The sequence below is a fragment of the Temnothorax americanus genome, unplaced genomic scaffold (assembly GCF_048541705.1).
Source record: "Temnothorax americanus isolate GAGA-0224 unplaced genomic scaffold, ASM4854170v1 Scaffold1, whole genome shotgun sequence".
In the NCBI taxonomy this organism is placed as follows: Eukaryota; Metazoa; Arthropoda; class Insecta; order Hymenoptera; family Formicidae; genus Temnothorax; species Temnothorax americanus.
Genome location: NW_027509230.1, coordinates 2,709,673 through 2,723,057, shown reverse-complemented (window position 1 = coordinate 2,723,057; position 13,385 = coordinate 2,709,673). Strand labels below are relative to the sequence as shown.

At 36.4% G+C, this 13,385-nt stretch overlaps 1 protein-coding gene across 6 annotated transcripts in view; it reads right to left on the bottom strand.

Annotated features, from left to right (window-relative positions):
• The window catches only part of Dpr12 (defective proboscis extension response 12), a 252,612-nt gene that overhangs the window by 83,985 nt on the left and 155,242 nt on the right, over window positions 1–13,385 (bottom strand). For all 6 annotated transcript variants that reach the window (XM_077401490.1, XM_077401483.1, XM_077401477.1 and 3 more), the window contains 2 exons: window positions 12,898–13,088; window positions 2,199–2,360 (listed from right to left, as the gene is read on the bottom strand). In XM_077401490.1, the coding sequence (XP_077257616.1) occupies window positions 2,199–2,360; window positions 12,898–13,088 (353 nt within the window). The remainder of the gene's footprint in view (window positions 1–2,198; window positions 2,361–12,897; window positions 13,089–13,385) is intronic.

The window sequence follows — 13,385 nt, the reverse complement described above, 5'->3', positions numbered from 1 at the left end:
ATGACGGACTGTAGTTCAGGTATTGCGCACAGTCGATACTCATCTCGAGCGCTACAATATACACGTTGGTCGGGAAGACACCTAATACACGTAATCGACTTTGTAATAGAGTGATCCTCCACGCTTAATGACCTCGCTGCATAATGAGGCGTTGAGAGTTACATTGCGGCTATATAACCGCATTCGCCTCTTCACTTTTTCTGCGGTCAAATAGATTAGAACGCCGCGATGCACCATTCACCAATAGTCGGTAAACACGGTCAATCATTTATTTTCAAGATCACTTCTTCTCGCGTCCGATTAATCGCTAAAATTGCTATATCATTCGAGTCACGCGTCATAATTTAAAATAGATTTTAATGTAAAATTGTCTGTTTGGGGTTATTTCGGAATACATGGCTGCGGCATAAAAATTTTTTTAAATAATTCACAAAGTACTTTTGAATGAAAGTGAAAGTGCCATAGATAATGATTTAAATTATTTGATATTTTGATTAATTCATTATGAACGAATTGTAAGTGTAACCAGTGCCGATCTATTGTCCAACAATCATTAGTTTCGTTATAATTGTTATATTATTGTCCAAAGGCACAATCTAAATTTCAATGATTTAATCGGCTTTTAATATTACATTGTACATTGAATATTTATTAATTTCCATTATTGTATATCGTTTAATTATAACGTATTCGTTATTTCGTAATAAATAGATTTTATCATTAATCATTTTATGTATCATTTCTTCCAATGTATTAAACACAATACCTGTATCTATTATTACAGATATTTTATTCTATTTTATTTCGCAACTCTTTTAGCTGCTATTGCACATTTTCGAAGGGAAAAAAAAAGCTCAAAGCATATTGTTCTGTCTCGACTCTATTTGCCGATGATTAAAATCCCATAAAACTCGTTGGCTATGACAATGAGCCGAAGGTGCTCCTCGAAGCGAGATATAGGGAAAGCGATCAATGTGGAAACGGATGGTCTCTAAGTTCATCGGAAAAAGTTTCGCGGCTACACTATATTTGCACCCCGAAATTAACATAAGAGACCCCCTTTTGCTAACCCGAACTTGAGCCTTCACTCGAAGAAACTTCGGAAAGTCAGAGTCTGCAGTTAGGTTTTCAGAGAGTTTACTCGACGGCGAACGTAAGCGGGCATCGTGTCTCGTTATTCACGCTGTCCGATTTCTTTCGCGCTCGCACGTACTTGCCGCGGGCTTGTGTTTGCCGTTCCATTAGCCGGAAAAATGTATGAATATGCAGCAAGAACGGCTTATCCGCGCTGTTCACGTTCATACGGATTTACGTGTCAGTGTCCCCGACATCATACTTAATTACGATTCTTAGCGACGCGACGAAAAAAGTTCTCTAGCTTCGGATTATAGTTCTCTAACTACGGAGCTATTAACCGGACATCGGAATCATTTTCTATCCACGTTAAAATGATTTTTATGGCATCTCCGTGAAACTTCTCTCTGGTCTGATATATTTTCAATTTATAAGTCAGATAGTTAATTTATAGCTCGTATATTAACGAAATTTTACAATTCGCGGACATCTCTTCTCACCTTTAATTACTATAATTAAATTTTACTAATATTAAATACTGGCAAATAAAAAAAAAGAGTTACATAAAAAGAGGATAATGTTTTGTAATAAATGTTTTATAATATTAGATATCGCGTGTACATCGACGCTCAATGCCAAATTTGATGACGCATATGTTGCGGTGTGCATAATTAGCGACGTTTGGAATTATTAATAGAAGGATTTATTACTCCCGCTGCACTACCCGGCATATATCACTCGATGATATGCATTTGTATTTTCATGTAGCGTGTTATTGAAATATACATCCGATTTGATATTCAAAGATAGTCATTTGCATGTTATATTAGGGAGATGCGTCTCAATCGCGGGACCAACACAGCATATTATTAATAATGATAAACTGCAAAAAATGGCGCACCGATAATCAGCGTAAATGCGAACCGAGCGATTAGATAGTTTCATTCCTCAAAAGATAGAAAAAAGAGAAAAATCGGATAATAAAGTGGTAAAGCGATGAGAAACTGAAAATGATACATCACGCGGTGATATATACATGTACCAAAAATTGAAAAAAACATTTGTTAAACTACATTGAATTAATTAACTCGTAACAAGTTTGTTACTAAAGTGGGTTACGTTACCTGACACTCGTACGTCCCATTGTCTCTTTCTTGGACGTATTTTATTTGAAGGGTCCAATCGTCCGAGCCCTCGGGATGCAGTACTTGAAATCGCTCGTCGTTCGTATATGTGAACATGGAGCTTGTTAAAACGTGAAAGTCACGTCGCCGGATCCACGATATCTAAAACATAAATATTAATTGATGGTCAGTGATAATATTAACGAATATTCAAAAGACCATTTGCAACAAGAAATAAAAAATAAATAAAATCTAATAATAAAAAATATGAGAAGTTTTACATCTCTCATGTAAATGAATTTTGTCTTAATACGGGGAATACTTTAATTTAGCAAATTAAAATGTTAAAATGTTAAAATAAATAATCTATTTAATTTGCCAGACATATTCATAACAGAATATGAAAGACATAGAGCTACCAGCACGTATATTTGCGTTCATATAAATTGAATTAACATAACCGATTGGATTAAAACTGAAAATAATACGTCAGGCGTTTTTAATGGCTCATGAGCATGCAAAATTATTATTTCTATAGATGTAAAAAAGTCATACGTCACTCTTATGTAAATAATATCAATCTGTATATTGCGTGAAACAGGAAAGAGATTCGGTACAGTCATGAATATGTCGTGTTAAAATAATCCTGTTTGATACATTGGCGTTTTGTGTAAATAAAGCGAAAAAGATGAACGACCGTTATATTATACCACGTAAAATGGAAACGTGTTTAACTTTATATAACTGCGAAAATTTTTGAAGTAAAATGTTTTGTTATATTACCTCTACACATGTACAATAATTTGATCACAAAACCTATTTTAATTGAACGTTAGACTATTACGTAAATGCAATCACGTGCACGTAAACATTTCACGAAATTTAATTATAATCTGACTGCAACGAATTAGACACTCTTGCTGCATCTTGTTTTTAATATGGCGTCAAACAAAGATAGAAATTTATCTTTTTTAGATAACAAGTTATTCTTTTACTCCAACTACACTGATATTTTAATGTAAAAAAATCTCATCAGAAAACTTTTATTGTTAAATCCTCAGCGTGCAAAATTGTTAACATTCTTTCTACGCAAAACATAAAGAATACACAAATGGAAAGAAATAATAAACCGGTCTGTCTCTCTGGTCTTGTCACTTTTTTGGAGATATAAATATTAAAATAATAATTATTTTCATAAAATGCACAATTTTGCAGATATAAATATGAAAAGAGAATGAAGAAAAAAAAATCGTTTATATGTCCCGCAAGCCATTTTCGTGTTTCTCGCAATTACAATCGCCATTGTTTATCAAACGAGAGAGTTTGCGAAACGGAGTCTGTGGAGAACTGGTTTTAGCGGTACTTAGTAACTTCGCCCCTGCTCAAACGCTATACGACCTATCTTGCGACCCGGTGGGACCGAGCACGATATTGCATAAATAGTAAAATTGTGAGAGCCGGAAATACGATCCCGACCTCCGGGAAAATGCGGCAGACCTGCCCGCATTCTCCTCAGACGGGGCTGCCCGCTTCCTTCCTCTCTGTTGATGCTTTAAGATCATTGTAGAAAGAGAATGCATAAAACATAAGGTTTAAACCTCGCGGCCAATCACGGCATTTCTATCGAATTGCCACTGCCACGTATGAAGCATATAAATGCCGCGCGATATCAGATTACGTGCAATGAAATAAATTTCCACGCTTTTATTTCGATGACGAGCAAATCGATAAATATGTAGAGGAAAACTTTTGGATTTTAATTTAATTAAATTAATTATTGTCTTTTTTTTTCTTAATTCATCGTGCGATTAAATACCTTTTTTAATTCACATTGTGAATTTATTGAAATTTGAAATTGTATGAACTAACACTTTTCAATTCTTAATTTCGACCGCGATATAAGAATAAATAATTTCTTTAATTAGATTCAACAGTATTACTTCAAAGAGTATAAAATATTTCAACAAATATTTAAAAAATTTCATCAAATATATGTAAAATCAGATTTGAAACGGCACATTAAATATTTTGTAGCAATAATATTAAGTTTTTACAGTACTTGCCATTTTATGCAAATAGAGAGAAATGTGTTGACCCAATTGTTTGCCAACTGTGCTAACATTTAGCATAATATATACGATTCATCTTGGAAATATATATTTATATATATATATATGTGCTTCTTTCTATTTTAAGTAAGTTAAATAACAAGAGAAATTGCAAAGTCGCGTTTACATCGATGTAAATATGTTAATTTCTGGTACAGCATTATGTTTACGTAATAATATTAATTTGCAGACTTTTCACGAGCGCTGGCAAGCTGGACAAGATGCTCGGAAATTTCAAGTGGCGAAACTTCACCGCAGCATGATTGCCAGCTCTGCGCTACAATCAAGTGCTTCAATGTTTCCAAGCATTCGGAAGAGATCGCTTCGTCCGAAAGCATTAAACCACTTGAGGAAACCACTTCGATCGGTTTCAAACTTTAGATTGATGTGAAATTTCTTGGTAAACTAATTATTATTAGATTTGCTTTTCTTCTTCTGTGATCTGTAAAAAAGTTGAACTTATAGAGTACCTTTTTGAAGAAATAATCACGAAAAACATAGAAGGATGAAGCAATGATCTAACATGATAATTGTCAGCTTGGCATAATTTTTCCTTAGATATGCATTGGAATTTTTATTTTGATTGTGGTAAGAGAGGACCATTTCATTGAACTTTAGATTCTTGAGTGAAGCATGTACTTCTGTTATACCTCTATGACGGTTATTTTTCTGGATTTGCGTATATCTGTCGCCTGTATTTAAGGATTCCTTTTGATGGCTTTGCAAATACGCTTTACAAGATTAAACGTGGAGCCGTATACTGAAAAGGAATCTTGTTTTTTTTTCTGGTCAAAACGATCTCGTCCAATAGTGATTCAGGGAGAAGAGTTTGTTCCGACGACTCTTGAGACTCGATGAGAGCTCCGGACGAAAGGCATACCCGACGTGGAAAGTTTACGTCGTCGAAATTTCGACAGAACAACCGGCGAGGTCGATTCTATTGCCGTGTAGAGTGCAGCAGTCTGTATGATGTATGTAGGTCACCGTTTCTCTCATCCTTTTACGTGCAGTGGACCATCGGTGCACCAATTGAAAGAAGTATGTCGCTATGTTGCGGGTACGTCAGTGTATATTCGTGCGATACTTGAAGACGTGTTTGAAAAAGTACCAGACAAACGGGCGAAAACATGTTGGCTTCTGTATATCGCGTGATACACACGAAAACTTTTCAAAGATGTATCTTACTTTGTTCTTTACTGTTTTCCATCATTTATCTGTTACGAGATTCAACACGTTAATCCAATGCTACGTAATAATTTTAGAAGATATCTATTATCTAGTAATTCTATTATCTAATAAAAATATAAAGATATAAGTATTAGATATTTCATTATCAATTTATTGCTTAAGAGCAAAATTAATAAAACTGAATATGTTCTCAATCATTAATTTGCTTCATAATGTGTAATTTATTCAACGAAGAGAGAAAGAGAACATATTCCGGAAGCAGATTGGTGATGGGTACAATGAGTAACATTAGGTTCATGTAACCTCCATGAATGACTGACCACAGCCAGTGCTTGGTTATCTCGCTAAAGGGTTAAGTCAGGTATATCCTGTCTGGCTTTTCACAGTTTCTGTTTCACGCTACTCGAACATCATGAAACATTATGGTTGCGGTATTTGCCGTCTGAAGTTCCGCGGGTAGCCGCAAATATTATTTTCGAACATCACGCTACTTTATCATAATACTATATCTACGTTTTGATTTCGGTCAAAATATTTGCGGGCCAAATTAATTTGTAGTTAGACAGACAATAATAAAGTTATATATCATGTTGAGTCTCGTATACGCAATAGATATTACACAATAGATATTACATCTATAGTTTGATGAAGTGCAATGTGAATGCTATAGCATTTTGGCTTGTATTAACGAAGCAGATGAAACGATTAGATTCATCTATATTATATATTTCAATAAATCTATATAGTACGAAATTTTATCAATCTAAAAATATGTTCGTATTTATTGCACAAGAATGTTTGCAATACCTAAACAATATTCGACATACATAAAATAAGAAACTGTCAGTAAAAAATTGTTAGTAAAAAATTGATAACAAGTTGTTGAGTATAAAAAAACCTTCTATTTATTTTATTGCAAGATTTAAAAAAAAATAGAAGTAATACTCAAATACCACAAAACAAGATAAAGATTATTTGTTTTCTGGAATGGTTAGATATTCATAACATAAACGATATAAGATTTTCAATCTTTCGATTATTTCACGTAAAAGCTTAAATGCCATATCTATAATTTTTTTTACATACACTTTATATTGCCGACTTTTATGCACCATTGTAAAGCGCTTTGGATCTTGGTAATAAAAAATACATCATCCCTTTCTCTCTGCAGAGTTTACAGAAAAGAAATAATCCCTTTAAGATTATAGTGCCGCGTTATTCGGATTATGGCATCGCGCGGAATCTTTTGGTGTGCGCGTGATCGGAAAGATCGCGTATATGCAACGTGATATCAGATGGAGTGGGAACGACCGGAAGCTCGGTCGCGCGACGAAATCGTTTCGGTTATCGGAGTGATCGCGCGAGACCGTCAATGGCGAGGAAAAAAATTGGGTAAAGAAACCGAAAAAGAAAATACACGCGTTATGGAGAGTGGAGCGATAACGTGGAGAGTCTCCGCGTTGCGTGCCGGCTCGTTTCGTATCACCGCTCGAATGGAACGAAGCGTGATTGCTGGCGCTATCTCGGGACACGCGAGATCGCTCGGTTATACGAGCGCGCGATCCGGCGATAACCCGTGCCGGTCCCGCCACCGATTGCTAACGCGTTAATGGAGTTACTAAATGCGAACGCGCGCACAGTCCCTCAACACACAACGCGCGGCGGCTTCTGTGCATCTCACGATTCTCACGTTCTCTCTTCCTCTCCCTCCCCCCCTCTCTCTCTCTCTCTCTCGCTCACCTAGTTAATAAACAACCAAACGAAATTAACGTGCCTAAGCGGATTAACGCGCCGCGGGCGAAACGTCGCAGCTACGCTATCGCATGCTACGACAATGGACCTGTCGCATAATATCGATCCACACACCTTCCGATACACTTTGGGAGTTAAATTGCGAGAGAAGGAGAGAGGATTAAATTTATTTTGATGAAACGCGATGTAATTTTCTTACGGGCAATTTGAGAAAAATTAAAGGAGGGAAATATTCTTACTATTTAGATCTTATATTAAATCTGATTATCTTAAATCTGATCTTAAGTAATCTTTTAAGATTCAGTCGTTTTTAAACTTATCTATAATAAATATAAAATTGGATTATAAATACTGCCCTCTAGTAGGATATTATTTTAAATATTTAAATTATTAAAATCTAAATATAAAATCTTAATTTTATTTCTATTTATGCTCGCGGAATAATGATTTGCGAGTCTGTTATGTAACGATTAAGAATTATATAAAAAAATGTAATATATTCAATTACAAAAACTTTGAAATAATCGTTTGTCTTTTGGCAATTTCCGTCCAATGTGCGCCCTTCAAGACATCATAAACAGTTCAATAAAATGAACGGCGGATTAGCCCGTGTGCGGCGGGCGACGGGTTTGCTTAGCCTACTACAACTAGGGGACAATGGACCGACCTGTCGGATAACCCAAATCTGTCGGCCGACTCCCGGCAGTTACCGCCTGCTCGTTGCCAAGATGAGTGGTCGGCACGAGTCCATCGTCGGAAATTCTGAGGTCGGAACGTGCAGTTTCGGCGCAATAAATGATCGCGTCCACGCTGCTTTCCGCATACAATTGTAATGAGAAATGTTTCCCCGAAGGGACTACAAATCAGTATACCTCGGAATCGACGCCAGTTCGCATTTTGTACAGATAGGAAGGGAAATGTCCTGGATACCTGCGAGAGTGTCCTTCCTTCTTCCGCATCGTAGAATCTCTCAATTTCGCAACATCTCCGTAATTCTAAATTCGAATAGATGATTTATTGAAATCTGCGATTCCAATACACACTCTCTTTGTACATTTAGATGCCACTCTTAGTAATTATTAGATTATACTTCGGTATCAGCTGCTGTTTTAATAACCGCTATCATTTTCTCATGCAGTCCGTCATAAATCATCATACACATATTTTCATTCATTCGCTTTTGCTGGTTAGGAAGATAAGTGACTTCCGCGTCCTTTAAAGTCATGTCACATGATTTAAGGAACGGCCAGCGGTCGACTTTATGAAAGCATCGACATCCAGGATGTTATTTTTAATCCCGTGATATATCGACTGCATATGCAACGTTGATGGTTGATGGTTCAGGGGTTAATCGTGAAATATTATTATGCCACTGAAAGCGCACATATGCGTCGTTAAATAACGTTATAAAAAAAAAATCATAAAGCAGCGTGAAACTTGTATGTACATATTATGCCGCGACTATTAACAAAAAGAACCTTCGCGAAATTATTGATTGTCCGGTAGGATTGAGAGATATCATTGAGACATTAATCTTTCACAAGATCCCTCTCTCATTGTGGTTATCGAACGACGCGCACACAAGCGAGGGATTGAAATTAATGTCTGAAGGCGGAAGTGGACCATTACGACGACCAAATCCATGGCTTCAATTCAACCGCGACGATCGTCAAGTCAAGACAAAGGACCCTTGTCCCTCAAAGACGCCAAGTCAGATATCCCGCTGGGTTTCCTGCTCCCCGCACCTGCGTACGATGTTAAACCACATTTCATACTAATTACGCTAGTTTACAAAACCACATATTTCATCCTTCTCTTATATGTATTCTCATTGGTGCGCTTCGAGAAAATTACAGTGGGAATATGTAAGGAATTATATTTGCGATTCCAACAGACCTTAAGATGAAAATCCAGGAAATTAATCTTCTATAAATAGAATATTTCGCATATATTCTAATGATGCAAATATAAATATAACATTGTTTATTTAAAATCTTTCCAACAAAAAGATTTCAATATCTGCACATATTTCATATTTATTTCTTCATTTTTCAAAATAAACAACGTGTATTATCGTATTTATATAGAATCTTTCATAGAGATATCATACCCATTCGTATCCATCTTTGGAAATACAATTTAAAAATCTGAATTGAATAGTACATTAGCTTTATGCAACTGCAAATCTGATCGTTTATTTAAAGATTGATCAACTAAAGTAACTGCGCGCAAAGAAATTAAATAATAATCATTTTAATCGAATTAACCATTCTTTGGTCAATATCAAAATACTTCTTCATACACATCTCAGTGAATTAATTTAGTCTTCTTCCCAATTCAAGTTTTATCTCGGCACGAAGTGGCTTTCCCGATCCAATAAAGTACGCCGCGTTAATTATCGGAATTTCGAAGGGTAATTCATTAATATCGCTCTCTAGCGATGCTGCTCGAATCGATACCGCTGCCGCAAGAAAGCGAGTGAGTGAGTAAGCGGGCGCGCGCGCAAGAGAGAGAGAGAGAGCGCTTTTCCCTCCAATAAAAAATCAACAAGATGTTGATAAGCAATTTTCTTCGTGTTTAACTTGACACCTTTTGCTTTCGTGCATTCCCAATGTCACTGTTATGCGCATTGATCATGGACAGGGAAAAAAATCCTCTCAGACGATACTAATAGCGCGGTGCGCGGCTTCGCAGAGAGCGCCGGTCGCTCTATCAAAATTACTTCGCGGTGTTCGACTTTTCGTCGCCATCAATCTTTCCTGGTTTGACTGCTAACGCGATAAAGCAGTTACGCCGTGCGCCAGGATCGAGCGGACCGGCCAGCTCGTCGAATTCGTCATAAATAATTGAATTAAAAGCAACGACGTCGTAAGTGAATTTGCGGATCACCCAACCGGCGGGATTTCTGAGTGATTTCATCTAGCCGATTCGCGACTGCTTCGTTCGCGGCATTTGAGATTTCACAGAAAATCACTTTTTTATCATCTCGAAGCTTCGAAGATAATCGCTCTCTTGGGAATGTTGCGTTTGGAAATAAACGTGCTAACTTTTTTATTACCATTTATATTCACAATAAACTGTTATAAACATATCGCATTCTTCCCACTATGGTTAAAATATATAACAATTTATAAGAGAACTAGCTCTTATAAATTGTCACAAAATTCCAAAAATATAAATAAAATTTCCTAATTATCTACTAAAAATATTTGCACAGAATTCTCCAATAATTAATAAAATTATATGTACAATAATAACAAAATGAGAATGAAATGATTTTCTTCAGCATCATAAATCCTTCAATTTGTTTATTATCATTTGATTACTAATTACTGTTAACATATTGTAATATATTAAAATAAATAATAAATTAATGAATTAACTATCTCTCATTAATGTAACAGACATCACATTTTTTATTATTTTATTTTCATTTTATTTCATATAAATAAAATTTCAACTATTTCTATGAAAAATTTACTGATTTTATGTTTCAATAAACTTTTCGTAAAACGGGATTACGACATAATGATTGTAACGTTTACTTTATCAATTTTATGAAAAATATTGTTTTAAAAATCTCGCAGTTTTAGAATCGTAAAATATCATTTTTCTCCATTCCATAAACTGTTGAAGTCAAATTAGGTGAGTCATAAAGCTTTACAAGCTGATATTTTCTCATTTGAATTTATCAGCAGAGTTTGTAAATTATTTAACGATCAAATAACATTCGTTAATAATATAATTTAATTATTTTAACTTGTGGTTTATCAGTTAAATTTCATTAAAATTGAGAATCTCGATGTTTTACAAACACAAGTGGGTCGTTGTTTTGCATGCAGCGAAACACATGAAATTTCGTGACGTTAGCGCGATATCTTATATTACAATTTAGGAATTGTAATTAAACGAAATGATGGTTGAATTATATAAAATAAGCAAACAAATTAATTAATCGCTCGATAAACATTTCCGAAATTGGAAATCCAAATAAACTTCGTAAACACAAACATATATCATTACCAGTGTAAAAGAAAGCAATAATGTGCTCTTAATGGAAGTTAAATTTCGTATAAATCATTGCGTTGCGGAAGTATCGATCATATGTCATCAAAATCGGTCGGACGTCGAGACGAAGGTTTAAAATAGAAAGTTTGGAAGCGCTAATGTTGTTCGACAACATTGAGCAATAGCCGACTTTCGGTCATTGATATCCGATCCTATAAATGCCACAATGACGAAGAAGGCTATGATGGCTGATACTGTGTGAGCTTAGTTCGCTGCTCTTACGTGAAAGTTCCTAAGTTCCCGGACCGAATCGTCGTCGTTGTAAGGATATGTCCTTTCGAATTGGGGCGGATTTGTCGCGGTCATCGGCTTTTTGCTGGCATCAATCTTGCACGCCCCTGCGAGCGATTTAGCGTATCGATGCCGAGCCATCGAATACAAGTTGATGCAGTAGTGACGCGTAGAAGAGATGGCTCTAGAACGGCTTTTATTCTTCCATCTTATTATGAAATATTGATGATCGAAATAAGGACGATGAGAGGACAAAATCGATCTCTCAGAAGAAAGTCGCTACAGGCTTGATAAAGACATTCCCAGCAGGCGCCATTATTGCGTCTATCTGTATCCAATACGAGCTCCTCGTGTTCCGTGGAATCGCATACGCGATTACCGTGCTCTCAGCAGGGTTCAATGCGTCGCGATCATCGATCGCCTTACCACTCCGAAGCGTCAGAGTGAATGTGCGAAAGGAAAGCCATTACGTTCGTGTACATGAATAAATTTGTATGGAGTTGTTCTATAGTTACACGGGACAAGATTAACCGTGTACTACGTTCGTGTTGCTATTGCGTAGGCATTAGCATAACTTCTCATACGTAGGCATTATCTCTACGTAAATTATATACGATAAAGCGTCATGAAATAAAAGCATACCCTGAATCTAAAAAAAAACCATTGAAATATGTTACGTTACTGTACTGCTGCAAGTAATTTACTGAAATTTGCCAGGAGAGAGAGAGAGAGAGAGAGAGAGAGAGAGAGAGGTGTTCTTGATAAAAACTAGGAGAAAACTTTTTGTGTGATTATTATAACTTGACACTTCTGCCGAATTTTCTAAATGCTCTACCGTTACTTTTCCGATACATCAAGAAACAATATACATGACAACATACTTGGTATGTTTAGATATCTTGCTTCAGGAGGAAAATAAAGGAGAAAACGTATATCTCTTAATATAATCGATATGAGTTAATTATATAATTAAAAATATATAATTAAACATCCGCATCGATGAGCAATTAATTCAAATAAATTTTATTGGTTCTCAGAATACGTAAATGTATCATCAAGTTATTTTACCTCATAACTGATACATAATTACGATAGCTCCATGTGCAAACATAAATTTTCTGTCATACCTTTCTTTATGAAATGTACACAAAAGCACGATAAGAACCTCGAGAAGAGAACCGCAAAATCAACATAAAAGGCCAAAAGAGGCATAATAATCATTCGAGAGAAATCGGCTCGTCGTACTTGAAAGTCCCGATTGCGACTCGATTCGCCCATTCGTCGAAAATCGGTCGGTTCTTTTAAGAGTTTCTCTCGCTACGATGCAAAGGGTTACATATTTGCTTTCTTACCTCGGCATCGGAAACGGTTCTCTCTGCCAAATTGCGAACTTTGCAGTGCAGAAAGGCGGTGCCGCCCAATTGCACCGTGACGTTAGAAACGGTGTTGTTGTCGTTCGCCTCGTTCACTCTCTGCAGCTCGTCGAGATTGCTGAACCAAAGGGCCTTCCAATCCGACGGGATGTTGTAGGGCACGCGTCGATCTGAGGGAAGAAAGATGACCAGCGGGTATAATCACGGTAATTTAATTAAATCGATTGTCTTGGCGAGGGGCAAGGGGGAAGTGGGGAGCAACTCGACAAACGACGCCGCAATTACCGGGCGAAGGCTATCGCCGGCAGCAAACTTTTTTATCAAGGCAAAGAAAAATAGAAGTTATAAAGGCGGTGGAAACGCCGGGAGAAAACAAACGCGGAACTGAGCCTGAATTCCGCTTGTTTTACCCCGACTCTCGTGAATTAGAAACTACTTTCCGCGCTCCGGCCCTTTCTGAAAATTAC